General features: G+C 34.0%; 1 protein-coding gene across 1 annotated transcript in view; it reads left to right on the top strand.

Moving 5' to 3' along the window:
• LOC150108482 (uncharacterized) overlaps positions 1-23,199 on the top strand; it is a 69,800-nt gene that overhangs the window by 21,365 nt on the left and 25,236 nt on the right. Inside the window, exons 7-12 of the mRNA XM_090415890.1 lie at positions 4,353-4,471; positions 4,967-5,069; positions 6,257-6,364; positions 8,421-8,521; positions 13,025-13,114; positions 16,868-17,411. Of these exons, the coding sequence (XP_090272016.1) occupies positions 4,353-4,471; positions 4,967-5,069; positions 6,257-6,364; positions 8,421-8,521; positions 13,025-13,114; positions 16,868-17,411 (1,065 nt within the window). The remainder of the gene's footprint in view (positions 1-4,352; positions 4,472-4,966; positions 5,070-6,256; positions 6,365-8,420; positions 8,522-13,024; positions 13,115-16,867; positions 17,412-23,199) is intronic.

Below are 23,199 nucleotides of genomic sequence, written 5' to 3'. Positions count from 1 at the left end.
TTCTTTGAGTGTTGCTAGTTTATTTGTCAGTGCTTTTGTCAGAGCCCAAGTTTCACAACTATATGTGATGACTGGAAGTATACACTGGCTAATTTTTTTTCTTTTTAAACACAGTGGGACAACATTGTTTTGTAAAATGCTTTTCAGTTTTCTGAATGCACTCCATGCAAGTTGAACTCTCCTATTTATTTCCTTTTGTAGTCCACAGTTTAGATCAATGAGATGACCGAAGTATGTGTATGAAGAGACTCTTTCTAAGAAATTGTTTTCTATTATTATGTTTTATGGTGTTACAAAATGATTAAACATGATTTTAGTTTTTTCTCTGTTTATTTTTAGACCGACTTTTCTGCTTTCATTATATAGATATTCTATCATTATGTTAAGGTCTTCTGGAGTGTTTTCAAAAATTATGATATCATCTGCATATCTTAGGTGTGTTAAGTTTCTGTTATTAATTTTTATATCAAGGTTTGTCCAGTTTATATTATTAAATAATTCTTGAAGGACTGCTGTAAAGATTTTGTGTGATAGAGTCTCCTTGTCGGACATTTTTTTCAATTGATATTTTATTGCTACTCGTGTGAAGTTGGATTGTTGCTGTTGCAGTGTGGTATGTTTCCTGGAGGAGGTCCATATATTCTCCAGGAACTCCCTATTCTGGAGTGCTTTGATCATTGCATTAGTTTTGATGGAATCGAATGCTTTTTCATAATCAATGAAGACTAAACAGAAAGGCAATTGGTTTTCTTCTGCTTTTTCTATTATTTGTTTTACTGCATGAATATGATCAATTGTGTTAACGCCTTTACGGAATTCTGCTTGTTCTACTGTTGATTTGAGTCTAGAAGAGGGGGGTTACACTGTTTGTTATTACTTTTGTGATAATTTTGTACAGATTAGAGAGAATACTGATTGGTCTATAGTTTTTTACTTCTTCTTTGTCTCCTTTTTTTAAATGAGTAGCATTTTTCCAGTTTTTTGGTATCTTCCCTTCTACTAGGCATAGATTTAGTAAGTTTGTGACATGGTGAATTATGTTTTCCTTCCCATTTAATTAATTCTATGTGAATTAGGTCTTCACCAGGACATTTTCCATTTTTCATTTGTTTTGATGCTTGTTTTGTTTCATCTGAGGTGAATGGGGGAATGAATTCCATATTTGATGGAGAAATTGTATTTATATTTAATTTATCTATTGAAGGATCACTAACGTGTTCTCTATAAAATTCTTGTAGTCTTTTTATGATTTGTTCTTGATTCCTTATTGTGCTTCCATTCTTATCCTTTGTTGCAGTTATTTGATCATTACCAACTGATAAATGTTTTCTTAGTATTTTCATATTTTTATTGTTTTCAATTATTTCTTTTATTTTTATAGTGTTATAAGATCTTATTTAATTTCTCATCTTTTTCTTTATTGTTTTGCAGTGTTCTGCATATTCTATTTTAGAAGTTAAGTTTTGTTTTGTTTCATATTCTACTCTTTTTTTATTAGTTGTAAGGTTTCCTCTGAAGGTTTTTTTGTCTCTATGCTTGTTGCTTTCGAATTTGATGTCTGCTGAGATTTTTGCTTCTGTTAGGTTTTTGCTCATTTTATTTATGTCTTCTTCAAAGTCTAGTTGTTGATTCAGTTTTTCTTCATAATCTTTTTCTTGATTGAATAAATTGGCTAAAATAACTCGAATTTATTATTAATCCTTTTTTTATCCTTTTTTTTAAAATAAATTGAAATCTAAATTTTTGGGTACGATATTATAACAAGGTTTTTAAAGTTTTTCTTAAAAATTTAAAAAGGAAAAAATGAAAAAAAAAAAGAAAAAAAGAACATCGTGTCCTTTCTTTGTATAATAGTATAGTTCGGTTTGTTTATCTAAGATGGGTGTGACGTTATGTTTCCATGTCGACATAGCAACAATAAGTGGCGTTCAAAAAATGTATCCGACGACCTCTGTTGTATTTTAATAGTAAGACTAAGTAGGGGGGGGGGGATCTGGAAAGATACATGACGGCGTCTATCTACAAAATTTCAATTATTTTGAATTAAAAAAAAAAGAAAGAAAAAAAAGACGAGTAAATCTGATGCGTTTTTAACCTGATGCGTATTAGATTAAAGACGAGTAAAGCGTTAATCGGATGAGCAATTTGCAGTCACATCAACTGAATAAGTCTAAGTAAGGCGAAACTAAAAAGTTTTATGATACATTTAAATATATTTCCTCTACACATATGTAGCCATCAACGAGATCTAAGATTTTAATTCTAAGATCCCGTTACTGAAAACTTAGTTGTTTAAAAAAAAAAAATTGTGGAAACGCTGATGGTTGCAGAAAGATGCATTCCCCCCCCCCAGCTGGGAATTAAAACTATTCAATTTAAACCAAAATGGAAAATTTGATAAATTTGAATTTGTCAGCGTTACAAAGTGGCGCTGACAGATACACGCGTTCAGTGGAAGTTGAATAATTGACATTAAACGCCATCCAACCTGTTCTAAACGAAGATAACCTGGAATGAAATAGCTATAGCCATGGAAAGGCAGAATGTGGTAAACTTATTTTTCCTCGGATGACAGAGAATGCATATTTTTTTCACATAATTTCCTCTTCATACCACCACAGTTGTATAGTTAAGTCTGTAAGGCAGCAAACAGAAATGAGGAAAAATCATGACGACACATTTTATTATTTAGAGAAGAAGAAAAAACAAAATAATCGAAACACCGGAAACTAATTCTTCTTTTCTTTAATGAATACATTAGGAGAGAACATTTGCAAGACCGGAATTCAGGACAAAACTCCTTTTCAAAGGGTAGGAAATTTTACTAGCAAATGAATACGATGTCCTTGAAGCCACTGTTTCACCAACTGAGGCAACTTAGTCCTAACTATTGTTGTTGCTGGTGGCCCAAACTACGCGTACGTGTCTGCTGCAGTTTGCTATTCACACAGTTTATAATCAGCACTTCAGCGTAAAAACTCCATTATTGTAATGCAGCGAAATTGTATTTCTTAGAACAGTATTAAATACTTGAAAGCATTGGTAACAGCTGGGTTTTATTTATTTATATTTTTGTTGGCATTCGATGTTCCCCAAAAATATGGGGAAAAAATGCTGCATGTATGTATTGAGATGAAATTATCCAAAATGAAACTGAATTACAGAATCCAAAAAAAAAAAATAAATAAATAAATAAAAAATAAATTTCTAATCGTACTACGACAACATAATTATTCTTTTATAAAAATATGCCATATTCTTCTTATTATTATTTTGGTCTGGTTTCTTTCTCAGAACAATATGGGCTTCAAAATCTATGCTTACAAAATACTGCAATGTTATTTTTCTTATAATCGCGCATTCCTCTTGTTTTTCTTCCGAACATTTTTAATTTAAAATCTGTGGATTGAGCTTTCGTGTTAAACTCAACCATGCATGGATGAATGCGCTCACCATAATGCTATTATGTTTCGTGTCTTTTGACAACCATCACTATTTAGCTTTGTATTTGTTTAAATAACCCACTGTGATGCAATCCCATTCATCACTAGTCATTCAGAACTTGAAGCAAAGCAAAAATGGTTACGTTCATTACTATTATCAATTGGCTCCTAGTGGATTGTTTCACACCTCCATTTTTCCTGCAAGAGAGAAAAGCTACATCCATAAAGAAATATTATTTCACATCTTTGAACAGCATTGTTTCTATGTAATTGTGAAACTTTCTTATCCGGGTTTCACTGATCTAACTGGTCTAGTTGGGGAATCCCCAAATGAATCCATCACTTGAAGCCATCAAAAATATTCATGACATCAAAGCTATTACATTAAAAAAAATTCCTTATGCGATACTGGAAATAATTGGGAAGCCATTTTGAGAGTCCTTAAGGACCGATTACATGGAAAAAGCATTTGTCTCTCTTAATCATTATTTTAATACGATAAGGTGGTTAATCTGATTTCCGGAGTTTCCGGAGGAAAAATCTCCACCGTCTATGAGGCCGATGAACTCGCCTTTAGTTAAAAAGTCCCTATAAAGATTCGTGTCCTATTGAAAATCCCTGGAATTCGATTCCAGGGCTTTTTAATCAAAGGACGTTATCAATACCGACCGAACTAAGGAGACTTTTCCGTTGTGTTTAAATAAGCACAATATCTTGATATCAGACTGGAATAAGAAAAAAAAAGTTTCCTAATTCTGATGTACTGATTTTGTTATATTTGCTACTATTCAACCATAAGTGTTTTTTCTTTAATTTTTTTTAAAAAATTTATTTCATTCATTTTTATATATTTTATGTCTTTTAGCGTGAACTGAATCCATAACATTATGTTTCATGAATACTTTTCAGATGGGAACCTGTCCGTAGCCCTTTTGCAATCTTCATCAAGTCGAAACCGACGAGATACTTCCGCAGCAGAAGATGATGTGACGTCATACTTACGGGTGGAGACTAAATTTACTTTAACAGTAGGTGTATTTTTTTTGTTTTTATTGAGAAAAGGTGCGTCTAATAGCTGGTTTAGACTCGCCGGAACCACATTCCTTTTGATTTACTATTTAATAAATAACGCAATGAATAAAATAAACTCAATGCCAAGTGTGAACTGAATACTAAATACCCAATTTAATTTTTACTTTCTTTCTAGAATGAAATGCGTCTACTTAATTTTTGACAGTGTAAAATATATTCTTGTTTTACTGATCCTTGAATAGGAGTTCCTATGAGGAGCTCATTTAGGTTTCTGAATGGGATTTCAAAAATTATGACCTTTTCGCCCTTCTGAATATCACTAAACTATAAATTTAATAAACGTTAATCAATTTTAAGAATGTCCAATGCCCGACATGGTATTTGCATATCAAGTCGAAAAAGAATAACATGCGCTTTAGCACTGTTTTTATAACAAAGCAATATAGGAACTAGGATAGAATTTTTATTTCTATTTTTAATTACTTTTGCAGCTTCAAAAGCGACTGAAGCGATCTATCGATGATGATCTTCGATTCGACAACGTGGAAAAACAACTGAATTTTACTGGTAGCGCCCTCTCTGCTGATTCTGCCGGTGAGTGATCAACTTCCCATACAATTACTGCAAAGAAGATTGCAAGGATGGGATTTCTTATTCTTTTTATGTTATCCGTGCACTTTTTTTTTTTGTTAAACACACTTAATCAACCGAAGTCCGATTGCTCTTTTAATCTCCAGTAAGGTTACGTGTAAGAACAGCAGTAAGATGACCTAGTTAAACCTCAATGCATTTTTTTAACGACTGCTTTAATGAGATGCATCATCAACTCGCTTAACAACCGTAACCAATTGTTATTCATTATGCGTTAAGAAACGAGTGTGCTTTATCTTCTTTACTTCATAGTAATAGTATACAATGAAAAGCGACTACTCCAAGAAATATTTACACACGGATATCCATTAAATTTTACACTCCAGCAAACAGCTATGAATGAATAAAAAGTACAATACAATGTGTACAGCAGCAACTATCGCCATTACAACAATAAAACAGACAACGAAGTACACTAAATTCCAATTTTGTTTTTACATTTTGCGGACTCATCTAAACAAGTAAGAAAGGTAGCCTGGAAAATTATAAAAAAATTAAAAAAAAAGTGTTTTGATATAGAATTCCTTTGTTGATATCGTAATTCATTAGAACAACTAAATATACATTCATATTTGTGTACTTCACATAGTGTTAATTGACTTCATTTGTAAATTATGATCTTGTACAATTGTGCCGCTAAGCATATTCTTGTTTCTAAGAAAAATGAGAATGTTGGACAAGTTTAGTGAAGAATCTAAATACCAAAGTATCGTTGAAGTATTTCCAACTAGAGCAGAGTTATTTGTATCGTTTTGAAATATAGTGGTCCGATTTAATCTTAAGACTTAAATGTCTAGAAAAACTTTTGTAAGGTTCCCTAAAATCCATTCAGGATCATGGACAAAATGAATATAGAATGAGTCATGACGCAGATATTGTAAAACCTACTTAAAAGAAAGGAGAGAGAGAGAGAGAGAGAGAGAGAGAGAGAGAGAGAATAGTTTAGTAGTATTGAAAATAATAATTATTACTAACTTTCTCCCTCCTTTTTTTTTTTTACACAGAATGTCACTAACATTTCTCGACAACCATCGTATACTGTAAGCGCACGAATGAAAAAATAACTAAAACTTACTTGTCAGAACAAATTTCCCTCCACTTTTACTGAGATAATTATTTGATGTTTTCAGAACTCCCAATAGTTTCACGGCTTTCCGATCTACAGAGGGCAATAAAAAACGCTTCGATCCTGGTCCAGGAGTTCTTGACTGCTCGCTCCAGTGATACTAACGAACTATGTAAGTATCTCACCGTAATAGTCAAATGAATGTATTTTAACAGATCCGATGTGATTTATAAGATCCCAATTGATGTACTATTTAAGTTCCGGAATCTACGGATACTAAAGTTTAATTTCAAAACTGTCTTGACAAGGTATTCTTGTAAATCATAATGTAGTCAAAACTAGAACAAAATATAGTTTGTATTTGTTAAAAACAACGAGATGGGTGTCGAAACGTTGCATTTTATTTGCTTATCAGCGGTCTTTTTTTTTTTTAAATGAAATCTGTTGTACATTTTTAAAAAATACCAAGAAAGATAAACAGATTCCAGAACGAATGGCCGAATGTATTTTCTCACCCAATCTTTCTTTATTTATTTTTTTTGGCAATGATCGCATGTTAATTCTACATCCATACTCCGCTGCGTCTACCATTGCTTGCGTTTTCTAACCGGTTTGTAGGTTGCGAGGTGGGAAAGCCAAGTTTAGGGGAAGGAAAAATTCTACTAATCCGGTATGATCTTAACTCACATTTGATTGAAAAATCCCCAAATAAATGGTCCTCTTGTTCTAAGAAGAAAATCGAACCTGGGTCTTTTTAATCAAAGGATGTTTTCGCAGAAGGAAATTTGTCGTGAGTGAAAACATTTGGTGGGTCTCCCAGTCTGAGTATACGAATTCAACGTAATAAAAAAGTTCCAAGCGGTGGCTAATATGAAAATGCAAATTTAATGGAAGGAAAAATGAGTTATTATTAATAATATTGGAAATTTAATTGCAGATTAAACAACACATGATTCAGTTTGATATTTCTACAAAAAAAGAAAAAGAAGGAAAGAGAGGGAAAAAAAAAGAAAAAAGAAATTAAAGCAAGCCGTTCATGATCCAGTGGTAACGCTCATGAAGATAGCATAAAGAATTTCATGAAGAATGACTTTGTCACCATTATATAACTTTTTTTTTTCTTTAGCTTCCAGAATTGGTCGATCTTCAACATATCCAAGTGGGGTTTCTTTTTCCTCCAGAAAGACCTGGGTTTTTAATTCCACGATTTAGCAAAATTCACTGTAGAACACATAAGGGTACCTGAATCTAATCAAAATTTATCTTGATTCGAGTCAGGCGGCTGTTATTGAGAAATCAATGGGGGGGGGGTAATGCTTTCAACCTAAGCGACGGAGAGAGGAGAAAGATGGTTGTCTACCGGTTTCCAAAAAAAAAAAAAAGATTAGGAGAAAAAAAAAACATTGTCTACTCCATATTAATGAAAATGAGTTATAAAATTTAATAATAATAATCCGTGGTACCTATAGGTTTTTAAGACCCCCTTGACCCGAAAAAGATTGGCTTTTATAACCATAATTTAGGATAAGGTAGTTAATCTTATGTCTAAATATATATTTTTGTGTGTAAATTGCGTGTGTTCTCCTGCCCAGTCTGCCTGGCTGCGGGATGAAAACTCGATTTCCTGGAAGGAATAATTTTTTCCCCTTTCTTATATGAGACTGGCTAATTCACTTTCATTTAAAACGCTCTGATAAAGGTGTTTTTTTTTTTTTTTTTTTTTTTGTGAAGTGTATGTATGTCCTAGATGGAATTCGAACCAAGATGTTTCCACCCAGAGGGCTTCGTTGAAATCAATCGACCGAAATGCAGAGGATAGAGGATTTATTTATTAAAAAAATAAATTATAAAGAAAAAAACACATAGGCCGGCAGAAGGATTGGAATTTTGAAATCGAGTGTCATTAGTTAATCCCCATGCCGTTTCCTCAAGATATGGTATTCTCGGTAAGGCTATGAGGAAGATTGAAGTAAAATATCAGAAAAAGAGTATAAAATTGCATTTCATCATTAATCTGTATTAAATTAGTAAACAACCGAAGCTTCTTAATGTTGGTGGAACATGATGTGTTAACTTACAAGTAAATTTTACTTAAGAAATAATTTAAAGGCAAAATTCAATATTTTATTGAATTCAATTCAATTCATTTAAGTATATTCAAAAGCGTAGTGTTATTTTAGGTGTATATTAAAAAGTACCTATTAATCTGTCTCTTTTTAATCTCTCAGTGTCAACAGTGTTGGAAATAGTAGACCTAGAAGTGACTTTAAACATGGACAGAGGGCCGTTATCAGTGGCGGCATCTGTTAGGAATTCTTTCAACTTAGAAGTGAGTACATATTTGCAATATATTTAATTCTTTAAATGGGTTATATGAGCGCATATAACTAGTGTCATAAACACGATAATTTTTAAATAATGAATAAAAATAATGATTGGTGAAAATTTTAACAAACACCGATTAAGAATTTATATTTGAATTTCTAACATGTACTTAGGATGCCGTTGCAAAATACGTGCACCTATTATATTCGTTTCATTAATTCATCCGACGTATATTATAACTCTGCTGTTCCCGAACAGATTTTAATGCCATTTTATAATTTTAATTATCTCTATTTATTTATGAATGTACAACCCGCATATGTAGCATGTTAATACTAAGATTTAAATCATCTGAGAACCCTACTGTATGCACAAAACATTTTCATGCTCCTTGAGACAAATGAGAAAGCAGTTGGTTCTCTTCTAGTGATGAAATTTATCTTCCACCTAAAGATAATCACACACTACGATAGGATTCGAACCAAGTTGAGTGGGTATGCTGTTCACTCTATCCACCAGGCCGACAGTAGTGGAGATTTTTCTAACATTTCCCGAGCCACGTCATTGGTTTTAACCGGACCATTTTAGTGGGAAAACAATAGGAAAGTATATAATTTTTATGCTAAAAGCAAAAAATAAAATATTCGTCAGTATGTGTAGGTGTCTAAAGTAGTTATTTTGGGTTCAAGTGAATGTGGGTGGAGTTGCTGTTGATAAAGAATGACGTCACTATACAAAAATGTTATTGTGAAATACCTTTTTATGATTGCCTCGGATCATTTCTCCTTTTATTGAACACGATAGCCAGTTGCAACTATAGTCAGTGATGCAACGAAGGGAAGAGTAGGGGGGACACGTTTATCGCAAGTAATATGTTGTGTGTGTGTGTGTTGGGGGGGGGGGGGCTTCCTATTTTGTCTATACATTAAACAAATGGTTCAGGGCGCAAATTGAAAATTCTTTTCCAGGCGTATAGACTTGCTACGCACCACTGAACATCGTACTCGTGTCTCTATTGCTTCGTTTTTAGAGTGGATACAAGTTTCGATTGAATGGATAGGAATGCATCAACCCTTTCTGTTAAACTTGGACTGCTATGAAATACTTTTTTCAGTTATTCCACACATACACACGCGCGTTTGCATTGTATTTATTGGCACTATTTACGAAAATTAATAAAAAAAAAGTTGAGTTATGATATAATTTATCCTAGCTTTAAGGAGTTATTTCTTGAGAAGTCTAAAGTAGAAATTTTCCTTAAGGAAAAAAAAAAGGTGCTCTAATTTAAAAAAAATTACAGCGATTCCGACAAAAAAAAAAAAATAATACGGTACTCGAGAAATGGTCACAGAGGAGATATAAAAATGACTTTTAAAAATATAAAGGGAGAGAAAAGCAACAACTGAAACTCACGAATCAGTTGTTGAGATCTCATGTGGCATTTGTTATAAACGATGCCTGTTCATTAGGAGGATATTTTGAGAAAAGTATCGTGTTATATTCATTTCTGTTCATAGTTTTTGTTTCTTTTCCTCCCATAAAATGATTCACTTATTTAACAACTTATTTTTAACTTCTTTTTTTTTTTTTAAACTAGGATCTTCTTTCACTACTCTCCCTTTCATGCCTTGGACTCTGTTCTGTGTTCAAGTGTTTCATCTGCTGTTTCTAACTGGCTTCTTGCCAAGTGTAATTTTACTCTTTTATATTCTTCTAAATTATTTCAAACTTCAATAAACTAAGCAAATATTGTTCACTTTTGAAATGAATTTAAGTTTTATTTCTATCCATTTACCGAAGCTTTGCAATTATGAATGAACACCAACTTCATGACGCTTATAATAATAAATAAATATCATAAATAAAACATTATTTTCCTAATGATAGGTAGAATATGTTCCGCAGTTCTTTTCCCGAGTTCTAAGACATTTCAGTAAAGTGAAATATTCCTAAATATTCCATCACTAAAGATTATCTTTGATTTTCTAGCCAAATATATTATCTTATTCTTCAGTCATTTTATCGTGGCAAATATGTCGAAATCATGGACATCGGTGTTTGGTTTCGCCATATGGTTTTCATCTTCAGTCGCAGTTTTTTTTTTTTTTTTTTTTCATTCCTGTAAATTTTCTTTAATCATCTTCTTATATGCTTAATCTCTGTGTAAGATTAAGATGTAAGACGATTTCTGTAATACAATGAAAAAAAAAAATTACTGAAATCAGTTACTATGTCGATACGTAATCTCAGCAAATTCACTGACAGATGATATCGCTTCACAAAAGCTTGCAAATTGCATATTCATGATCATGTTCCCTATCATAAGCTTGTCATTTCCAAATTCATTAGTTGTTCCTAATGGTAACGAATGCGTATTACTTTTTTTTTTATTAGGCTTTCTTTACCACCGAGGCTAATAATAACAAGATGTATCATGGATACTTATGTGTATATAAATACATGGACATATATGAATGTTTTTGTACCTCTGTGTTTCTTCCACCGGCCGTGGTGCATGAAAAAGTGATACCAAATTGCACTTCTTATCATCCAGGATAACATTCAACCTTTCGTGGATAGTAATATTCATATAATAAAAATAGCATCCCTTATTTAAGAACAAAGGGACAATTAAACGTTCGTTGAAATGACTGCTGAAAAAGTTTTATTTAAAAAGAACATTATTTTTGTTGCAAAATTCTTCAGGTATTGTTTTCTTTTCAAGTGCATGTTTATAAACCTAAAGTATATTTACATTGTTCATGTTTCTAAAAAGAAGCAGGCCAAAAATAAATTGTACAGGACAATATATATAATGGATAGATGCTTCACTTACAGAACTGAAAGCAAAGTGTCAGTCAAGGATGAGTGGAAGATTTCTGTAAGGAATATTTCCTAATATCTACTCTACGATCTTTTGTGGACCATGGAATGAAGAAGAAGAAAGCGTAAATTCGCCCTTGTTCTGCACTTTTCATGGTTGCACTTTGCAACAAAGGAATTCAATAATTGAATACTTCAATAACTTCCTGGTCGATATGTTGTTTTTGGTTCAGATTTATTAACAATTTAAATTTTAAATTTAAATTAAATTAAATTTAATTTTAATTAAAATTTAATTTAAAATTAAATTAAACTCACGACATTTAGATTGTAAATAACTGATAATGATCGATAGTGATCATAGATTGATACCAACTAATTTGAAATGTTTTAACAAACACTTGAAAGGCTCTGGAAACAAAACAAAACAAGAACACACACACACACACACACACACACACACACACACACACACACACACACACACACACACACACACACACACACACAAATAAATACTAGTTTGCCCACACTTGAGATTCACGTGTTGTAGGTTTTTAACCTCTCATGCGTGCATTAATATTTAATAAAAAAAAGTTAGGATAATAAACATCGCCTCTTTTCTAGTAAGTCATAGAACTGCACCAGCTGCCTATCGATAAAAATCGATAGGTGCAAAAGGTGCTAAAGAGTTCCACTTGATGCCTAACGAGAAACGTTCTACACTTTATACAATATTCTTGAAGAATGGCATACCGACATGGGATTTATCTTCTGTTTGTTAAGAAGACGAGACACCAATACTGATGTAATCCATCGCATATACACGTCTTCAACAGACATGGTACTCAACAGACTAATTCGTAACGATGCAGTGCAACGGCTTAAAGACATCAAGTTGTACTGCCTGTGCTACACGCAAGTCGTGGTTAGTCAGTGAACCTTTGGCTCTTACCCCTTTCAACGGGTACAGCACGCAATGGGTGTGTCAACATCGAGTGAAAATTTTTGTCAGCTTGAAATGGATATTTTGCGTAGTGAATGAATTTAAGATTTAAGTTAAAAATACTATCCGCTAATTGTGTGCTTCACGATAATGTAATGAAGCAGCTATTTACGTTACGACACCTAATTATATTCAAAGAGTGCAGCAGAATAATTTTAGTAACAATGAATGATGTTAAAAGCAAATTTTGTGGAATATGGAGAAACCGAAAAAAATCTTTATCACTCACCTCTGGATCCTCTCCATCAATTCCTCACTCCTATGGATGAAGTTGACGATTATCTTTAAGTGATAGTTGAAATTCATCGCCTGGTGTGAAACCACAGCCCTCCTTATTGAAGCCTTCAAGTGGCTTGAAAAAGTATCATGTCTGGTCTCTCTTGAGCAGGTTTCCGGAACCAGGTAAAAATAAATAAAAAATACAAAAAAGTATAAAAATTAATAAAATACAAAATCGTTAGCTCACCTATTCTACTAATGTACTATTGGTTTACGAGTTTCACTGATGACAGTAACTTAAAAATATCAATAAATTTTGGTTTCTTGTTGAATTATTGTTCACGTCATTTTTCATTACTAGATGGCCAATGACGCGGCATTCTTAAAGTGTGTTGCTCAAGGAGCGTATTTATAACTTTAAAAATTAGTAAATGAAACTTTCTGTTCTTTTTAACTTAGTCTCTCTCCACCATATGCCGAACGCAGTTTTCTTACTGTCGGGATCTACTGATGTTACTGAGCCGAGCAGGCGGGGAGGCAGCTGAAAAGGTAAGAATTTATTCGGAGAAATATTGAAATGTAAAAACAAAAAATTATTCAGAGTTATATTTATTATTACTATACAGACACCTCTTGGAGTCAAGACTCATCGAGAGTTTTATTTCAAAATATGTGCTATATTTCATGTCACTGAATGGTTAGTGATTTTGTTATATTTAGTTGCTTAAAAGCGACGAAAATATTTTCGGATTTTTCATCTGGCTAATGGAAGGAGAAATTTAGACACTAAGATTTAGACATTTTCCACTGCTCTAGAATAGTTATTCCGAGTTATGTATGTATGTAACTGCTTTAATAATAATAATAATAAAAAAATCCGGATTACCGCGATTTTTCAATCACAGTACAAATTGATACTGCAAAATTTCTGGTAATTTATCGTGTGATAGTTGCTTTCCAGTTGCGGTGGTGAACGATCCAAGTTAGTAACATGGAGGAAAAAAGACAGAAAATGTATTTCGGTATAAGAAAAGATGTCAATTCTGCGACGTGTAGATTGGCATGCCGGAACATGTTCAATTAGCAAAAGATCTTGGTCTCTCCGTGTTCACTTTGAACAAGATAGTAAAAAACAGGTCAAGCATCGAACTCAATGCAAAGCAATCTGGCGCTATGTCAAAAAAAACGAAAATATATCCGGACATCGACATACGGTGAATTGGATAAACTTGTGGTGGACTGGTTTGTTTTTTACGAGAGCGTCGGGTATTCCAGTCGATGGTACTATACTCCGAGCGAAAGCCCTTGAATTTCCTGCGAGGTTGGGGATTAATGGTTTTACTGCGTCAAATGAATGGATTAATCGTTTCAAGACTCGTCACAACATTGTATATAATCAAGTGTGTGTAGAAAGTAATAGTGTTGCAGGGGAAACTGTAAACCAGTGGAAACATGAACTAAAGACTATTATTCAGGACTATGAACCGAAAACTATTTTCAATGTTGATGAAACTGGGCTCTTTTATATCATTCTGCTAAGTAAAACATTGTGTTTTAAAGGAGAGAAGTGCCACGGTAGAAAACTCAGCAATCAGAAGGTAACTGTTTTGGTCATGGTCAATGTTGATTGATCAGAAAAATTACTTCCGCTGGTAATTGGTAAATTTAAAAAGCCAAGGTGTTTTAAGAAAACGTGAAAAATCTGCTTACTAAGTATGATGCCAACAGCACAGCATGGATGACCAGCAGCATTTTCACATCCACCATGCATGCTCTGGATGCTAAAATGGGGGAAAATTACCGCAAAATACTACTACTACTGTTAGGCAAATGTTCTGCACACTCTGAAAATCTGCAGCTCAGAAGCATTAGATTAGTGTTCTTTCCCCCTAATTGTACAAGTGAGCTTCAGCCATTAGATCTGGGCATCATCCATGCATTTAAATGGAAATATAGAAAAATGCTTGTTGAAAAAGCTGTGCTTATGTATGATAATGGTATGGACCCAAAACAAATGACCATATCAATCCTTGATGCCATGCATTATGTGGCCGAAGCATGGTTGCATGTTACTCCTGAAACCATATCCAGCTGTTTCCGGAAGGCAGGAGTTACGTTTGCAAAAGAGGAGGAACAACTACAGGAGAAAGAAGAAGATATGTCATAGCCCAACAACTGGTATGTGATGGATGAGTCTTCCTCATTTCAAGACTATGTTGATGTTGATGCTGGTGTGATCACATCAATGGTACCAAGTGTAGAAGACATCCTTTCCAACTACCTTGGTGAAGAAGAAGTGGTTGAAGAAGACTGTGATCAAGAACCTATCGTCCCTACTAGTAAAGAAGCAATGGAAGCTATCTTTGTTTTGAGGCGGTGTATTGCATGTGCATCAGGAGACGATGGGGCATTTAATGCCTTATACACTATGGAGAGACAGGTGGAACTTATAAGAGTGCAGAAAAAGCAAAATCAATCAGCAATTAAAGATTTTTTAAATAGATAAATGTAAGTAATTGTAAATTCATTTGTTTTCAGTTATTAAATTTTGTAATCTAGTATGTAGACTCACATACTAGCAGCAAGTCATCGTTTAGCCTTTTTTAATGATTTTTTACATTTCCTGCTATTTACACTTTTTTCCATCAGTTCCCTAAAAAGTGTTAAAAAGGAGTTTTACTGTACTTATATAAATATTTTAAACTACTGATTTATATGTAACAAATCATTTATAAATGAACCTAAATGTAAGTACAGTAAATAAATCCCTCATTAATTATTCATAGCTATTAACATAAACTCAAAGTACATCTTCTCTTGCAATCCCTGATAAATATTTCCAAATCCTTGTGGTTTAAATCTATCTGTTCAGAATGTTAACTCTCGGCTCCGTCCCTCACATGTTACTCATGAAAATTTGTGTATTTAATTTACTCGTCAACTCTTTAAACAGCTAAACAAGTTTACGTTGGATTATTAATAGAATATTTCGTGATAATTATCCACTATCTTTCCTTAAAAAAAAGGAAAATGAATGTTTATCATTAGAGGAATATTTTAGGTTACTTTGGTTTGGTTATTTTAATAAGTGGCTGGGTGACTAATAAGGCTACATGCATCATTATCTATGTCAGCACAGATTGGACCTTCTATGTCCATCAAATGTTAACTAACCAACTGGATTTCACTCTCTTTCACCCTGATCTCGAGATGAGAGAGAGAGAGAGAGAGAGAGAGAGAGAGAGAGAGAGAGAGAGAGAGAGAGAGAGAGAGAGAGAGAGAGAGAGAGGGAGAGAGAGAGAGAGAGAGAGAGAGAGAGAGGGAGAGAGAGAGAGAGGGAGGGAGAGAGAGAGAGAGAGAGAGAGAGAGAGAGAGAGAGAGAGAGAGACTCAGAAATGACAAGTAACTTTTTAGAGATGGTGGTCCAATCACTCACAGCCTTGAATTCGAAAATTCTCTAGTCTTTCCAACAAAATGCGTCCGCTATATTATCCACACTAAGAAAATTATATAACGAATGAATATAAATTATATTTATATTAGAATTCTGAAGATTCTAGCGAAAAATATCGGATTTTTCTCATTTTTCCTCAGAAGCTGGAAACTCTGACGTCTTTTTTCTTGTCTGGATGCCACTTCTATGGATAATCACAATCTGAGCCTTTAAACCAAATACCAGAACTATTTTACGAAACTAGAAGAATAGAGGCCATTTCTTCTTTCGTATTCATGTTATGTTAATATTTTTCCAAGATTATGTTTTGTGTATTGCTATAAATGAACAATCCAGATGGAAATGTGACAAAAAGATCGTTTTTGAATGGTGTGCGAGATGTGCATTGTCATGCTGAATATTATTGCATTTCCGAACTGTGTTTGCTATGATGCCAGCGTTTATTCACCTGAAGGAACACGTGACTTTTAATTAATGGAGAGGAAAGAATGGTGATTAGATCGAGGTTTCAGGCAAATTAATGTAAAGGAAGTGCGAATTCAGTCATAAAAAAGAGCTGTTAAAGATATTCATCTGAGATGGAACAAGAGGAATGATGCCGTACGCATCTAAATTTCATGGCTATCGTATCATAATACGTGTTTCCGACAGATGACTTGAATAGACATATCCAGTTACATACATTTCAGTGTTGGCACATCCCCACAACATTTCTTTCAAACAATAAATAAAAAATAAAATAAAATACATAAATGAATAAACTACAAATTCAGCCCTTGTGTTCTTTCTTTCTAATCATTTTAAAATCCATGAAGTCTAGAAATACTTACTGTGTTATTTATTTGCAGACCATCATATCCTTCATTGAAGACGAAACTCTTTGGTCTACTGTCGATAACCGTATGCTTATAGTCGACTTGCTGTCTGAATTACCACGTCCTACAACATCAGGATTATCTGCAGTCCGACGGCTATTAGCCATCAATGCTGATGATTCAAATTTCATAGGTGCACTGGCGCTCAGTGGATCCAACATGGCTGCTCGGTCTTCCGTCACCGAAGAGGAACGTAGAGAATTTGCAAGGACGCTGCTTTTTTTCCTTGAAAAGGAATCAAATACGTGCGAAGAAAATGTTGTGACTATTGATGTGCTGGAAGCATTAGGTAACCTTGGTGACTCTAGCACTGTGGATTATATCCTGGACTTCTCCAGAAGATGCAGCAATTACAGTCGCTTGCAAATCGCATCCGTTCATGCTCTACGCCAGATGGCGGCACTTGAGAGGGTTCAGTCGTGGCTGTTGAATCTGATGAAGGGTAATTCGTGCGAAGTGAAGCAAGCCATTGTTACTAGTCTGGCAGAGGAAATTTCAAGAATAGAAAACACGGGAGGTAAGCAAAAATAAATAAATAAATAAAAAGTAACCTTAAGTTGGAGATATATAGCAAGCAATTTTGTAGATCAATAGTGGTCAAACCTTCAGTCAACAAAATCTACGTGGAAATGTTTTCATGGATGTGTCTCACAAATCAACACAACAACAACAAATAAAAAAAATCGCTTTTCTATTTATTGTTCTGCTCCAAGTTTTGCTATTTTGCTGGTTTTTCTCTCAAGGCGCCTTTTCTTCTTTTTTGGCATCTTGATTAGTTGTTCTTCCTGTTTTCTCCACTGTGTGATCATACACTCATTGGGAGGAGGAGGTCCAAACTGTCTCTGTGAAGCTTTATTTACATGTTCTTTTGCATACTTGATGACTTCTAACTTGAATTTTGAAGAATATGACAATCGTTTTTTATTTTCGGACATTTTTATGGATTAGCCCTCAAAATATTGTTAATGCATTAACTTACCCCACCAACGAGTTGCATACGTCTGCAACTCGTTGGTGGGGTAATGCTTTCAGAGTTCTGATTGGTTTATTCAGAATCAGCTGTTAAGGACGTTAATCGACAGAGTTAACAAAGGCTTGTGGTTGGAGGAAGCCTGTTCGCGGGGATAAGGTACCGGCAGTTTCGCCACGGCAACCGCGGGTTTCTCAACCGGTTAAGCCCCCTCCCCCCGTGTGTAAGACAAACCATAATTTTTTTGTCTAAAAATTTTAGAAAAAAGTTTAGTCTTATACACGGAAAAATACGGTATTTAAACAACGAATACTCTATGAATGATTTTGATGAATAACTGAGAAATAGGCTGTTTAGGGTTTTAAAGGTTATGGTTTAATTGTCGCTTCTTTACCGGATGGTAATACGTCCAGTCATTATCTACGTCTCACCAGCATGGAGTCACACTTCAAGATCAAACATTTCGAAATTGCAGAGAATCCAAAGAAATGCCTTAGGATGATCCTGGATGCACCGTGGTTCATCAGAAATTCACAGATCCACCGAGAAACCGACATTCCATACATTTCCTTCTTTCTTCGTAATCTAGCAGAAAAATTCTTCGTGAAGTCAAGTTCACATTCAAACCCACTAATCGTACAAGCTGTCAATTACAATGAGACTGATTATTACAAACACAAAAGACCGAAGGCTATTCTTCTCTCAACCGATCATAGCTACTGCCCTCAGAGGGCGAGCTTAACTGTTCACAAACTTCCCATTCCCAAACAACTCTCATTACAGATAAAGGGGAATATGAAAAGCACTAGTGCTTCACCCATCCTGTCAGTAATGTTAATGGTGATAATCCAGTTATTAATAATTACCCGTTAAAGTGAATAATTTACGAAAATTTATCACTTTAACCGGTTAAAGTGAATAATTCCTAGAGGAATCTGGTAAATGTAATAAAAACATGTTTATAGGTTTTATATATAGGTTATATATAGGTTTTCATTCTCAATAGAAATTATAACAGCTTAGGTTAGGTTAGTTTATAATGAAAAAAGTAAGGAAAGTACTTCTTTCGCACTCAATGAAATCAGAAATCATTATAAACTAACCTAACCAAACCTTTATCGGTTGGGAATCATTATAAACTAACCTAACCTAACCAGGGCCGACCTTCTCTATAAAGGGGACCAGGTGCAAGAAATCTTTTGGGGCCCTAAAATATTTTTGAAAGGTAAAAATTAAAGGATTCGAAATAAACGTATTGTAAAACCTCTTACCTGCGAATGATTTTGGCACAGGAAAACAAAACAAACAACAACAACAAAAAAAAAAAAACACATTCGAAATATAATACGTTTCCGCAAATGTGTACCGACTGTACCCACTCCATCGTAGGAGCCAGGTGCATTTCACCCATCGTACCCCCGAGATGGCCGGCCCTGAACCTAACCTAACCTTTATCGGTTGGAAATCATTATAAACTAACCTAACCTGTATTGGTTAGGTTAGTTTAGGTTAGGTTAGTTTATAATGAAACAAAGTAAGGAATGTACTTCTTTCGCACTCAATGAAATCAGAAATCATTATAAACTAACCTAACCTAACCTTTATCGGTTGGAAATCATAATAAACTAACCTAACCTAAGTGCAAAAGAAGTACTTTCCTTACTTTTTTCATTATAAACTAACCTAACCTAACCTAAGCTGTTATAATTTCTGTTGAGAATGAAAACCTATATATAAAACTTATAAAGATTATTCAAATTAAGTGGATATTAAATCCCACATTGTTTTAAAACCGAATAAGAAAAGCCGAAATGAAGCCTGTTGGCTCTTTATATTTAAGTAACTTATAAACATGTTTTTATTACATTTACTAGACTCCTTTAGGAATTATTCATTTGAACTGGTTAAAGTGATTAATTTTAATTATTCACTTTATATATATATATATATATATATATATATATATATATATAAAGTGATTAATTTTAATTATTCACTTTATATATATATATATATATATATATATATATCGGTCCTGCACTACCTGCAGGAGTTGCCTCAGTCTTGCACTACGTGCAGGAGCAAACTTGACTGTTTGTTTACTTGGGAAATAGGATTAAAAACCATTGGTATTTAGGGTCTAGCTACTCATTGAGGAGACCTCAAAAAGGGGTTGAAACCGGTCTGGGTAGTGACCCCACCCATAATGTATTGCAGTATACATCTTTTAGTGAGATGTGCTTTACATTATACGTTATGGGAAAATACTAAGAATAGTGATCAGAGCTTTACCCACCTTTACAATGAGTTGCCCTGTGTTGTACCATCTTTAAGCTTATAAAATTAATTGGTAACCCTAATATACAATATCCCCAAGTTAAAAAATTAATTACATATATTATATATTATATATATATACAGGGTGTTCGGGATAAATTTGACAGTTTCGTAAGGAAAAAGAAAATCTTCTTTGTATCTATTAAATTTAATGAATTGACAAAAAAACATTACAGGCAGAGTTAATTACAATACTATCAACAAGATTTACTCAAAATAACCACCTTTAGCATCGATCACAGCTTCAATTCTGCTTCGGAACCTCGAACAAGCTGATGCTACAGTCTCCCTGGGAAGGGCCGCAAAAACTGTTTTAATTTTATCCATTAACTGGGCTTTTGTATTACTGGAAGTGCGATTGGTGTCTTTTTCAACTGCGCCCCATACAAAATAATCCATGGGGTTAAGGTCTGGGGAGTTTGGAGACCAAACATTTGGACTGGTGAAGTCGTAGAAATTTTCAGACAACCATTTTTGACTTTTCCCAGAGGTGTGGCAAGGGGCCGAATCCTGCTGCCATACATACGGCCTACCATTGGCTACCCTTGTTATCCAGGGCTTGACTACAGTTAGCAACTCCACGAACAAAGCCCAAATTCCAATGCCAGGGTTCTTCAACACCTGTTCCTGCAGATTTGCGAGGAATTCTGCTGTACGAACGCAATCAGATCGTCTGCTAGGGATCTTTCTTCTTGCTACATCCTCGTAGTCACCATTGCAAGTCTCTAGTTCATTCCTGATTGTTTTTACTGTATTCAGGGAGCATTGGGCAGCAGTCGTAATATCCTTATTTTGATGGCGGGCACGAATCATCATGATACAAGTTATTCTCTTCCATGATTCAGGTGGGTTCCAGCTATCCATCCTTTCTGACATCTTGTATATGAATGAAGAAGGGTCCAAACTTTTAAATGAAGAGAAGTGTGTGTTAATACATGTAACTTACGGAAAAATATAATTAATTATAAATATGTCAAATTTATCCCGAACACCCTGTATATATATATATATAAAGTTTTTTACCTTGGGTATACTATACGTTAAAGATGCCAAGCAAAAAACACATATCCTTACGGACATGTATAATGCTATGTATTATGAGAAAGGCCACTATCCAGACTGGTTACCCTGTTTAAGTGCGTGGTTACCTCCAGGGGTGTAGTCCTAAAAGAAATAGTGCAAGGGCTCTACCTGGGAAACAAAAATCCAGAACACGAAGTGTGGCATTATTATTATTATTATTATTATTGCGACGGCTATATGGCAGAGAGATTGCCTTATTTTCTGAAACGAAAATAACAAGAGCAGCAAGCTGCATTTTTTGACCGAAAGCTGGAAATGCATTATAAATCTCATTATTATAATTCTTATAATTTATTATAATGAATTTAAAAATTTTGATAGTTTTAAAAAAGTACCAGGGCGTCGTCATGGCCCGACTACACTCTTGGTTACCTCTCCAAAAACTCATGCGATCACCCAACAATGAGCGACCTCAGTGATCATTTAACTCAGCGGTGGCTCTGCTCAGTGACAGGCTCCCCCTACCACCAAGCAGAACCGCATCAGTCAATATATATATATATATATATATATATATTTAGACTTTTAGTAATTTTATTATCTCCCGTCTAAAATATAGTCTGTCTTATTTAAGTCGAGAGGTCATTTGAGAATGGAGGTCATTTGTGCGTCATCCATCATATACTCATAATGTCGTTTCACTTTCCGATTAGAACTCAGACGTTTATTTGAACTGATCCAACATGCCTTTTCTAAATATACATCCAGGACCGTCTCCAGATTAGATCGAGCTCTGAGGCAAACAATTAAATATCGCCCCTGATGGGTTATAAGACAAAAATATAAGAAAATTTTCAACTCCTATTTTGTTTTTATTACAAGAGAAACATTAATGCAAGACGATTACATAATAATATTAATTCAATGTTTGCTCCACGAGGATATTCGCAATGAAACTGTTTATAAGCTCTTCTAAATTTAAATTATAAGCTATGTCCGCCTCTATCGATATAGTTGCTAGACCAATCAATCTTTCTTGGATCATTGCTGTTAGCAAATAATTTCTAATCAGTTTAAGCTTAGAAAAACTTCATCGGTATGGCTGAACGAGCGCCCTTATACCCTAGGCGCGTCTGTCTCTCTGTTACACCCTATCGACGGTATTAGATACATCTGTAGACAGTTCATCTGAAATGACATCCATTTTTCTACCTCCCCCCTCCCCGAAATATACATCATTCCGACTGCCTCTATCCATAGGCCATGACTAATCTAAATTCTTTTCACTGTTGCTGCTATTCTTAAGAACAAATTTCTTATATGTATATTTCTTGCTATTTTTCAAAGTCACCCATAATATTTTGAAAAAAATATATTATAAAATATTTCGTTCGACTATCATTATAACCAGAACTCTCTAATTTTTACAACTGTTCAAGATCATCTCAAATCACACAACTTTGACGGGGGAAAATATAATCATTTATTAAACTTAAATTTAAATTTTATCTTTAAAAATGAAATTTTAGTCATAATTTGTGTTTCCCCCCTTAAAACTGAAAATAGTTTGCGACTTAATTTTTTAGATTGTACAGAAATATGCAAAAAGCGTTATTGAAATAAATAATAACACTCCTTAAAAGTCTATAATTGTTATCTTGGAAAAGTTCCGATGGGAACTTCAAGCATTGTTTGCACTTGTTTATTCTAGTAAAGCTAATAGAACGATTTTTTCTTTCGACTACTCGACCAATCTTTATATTCATACAACATCCATAAAGTGATTATCTAAGAGAAAAAGACCTTTGTTTTTTTCATCACGTTTGTGATAGACAGTACTTGAGCGTGGTATTACATTGTTTTAATGCAACTTCATTGTCAAGTGTTTAAATATGATAAAGCAAACACTTCAGTTACTTTTCTTTCGATTTTGTAGAACTCTGCGCCCTAATTGAAAACAGAAAAAAAAAAAAAA

The sequence above is a fragment of the Typopeltis vanoorti genome, chromosome 3 (assembly GCF_054136105.1).
Source record: "Typopeltis vanoorti isolate ZY-2024b chromosome 3, IOZ_Tvanoo_1.0, whole genome shotgun sequence".
Lineage (NCBI taxonomy): Eukaryota > Metazoa > Arthropoda > Arachnida > Uropygi > Thelyphonidae > Typopeltis > Typopeltis vanoorti.
Note: the sequence above shows the minus strand (reverse complement) of the source record. Positions and strands in the feature narration are given on the sequence as shown.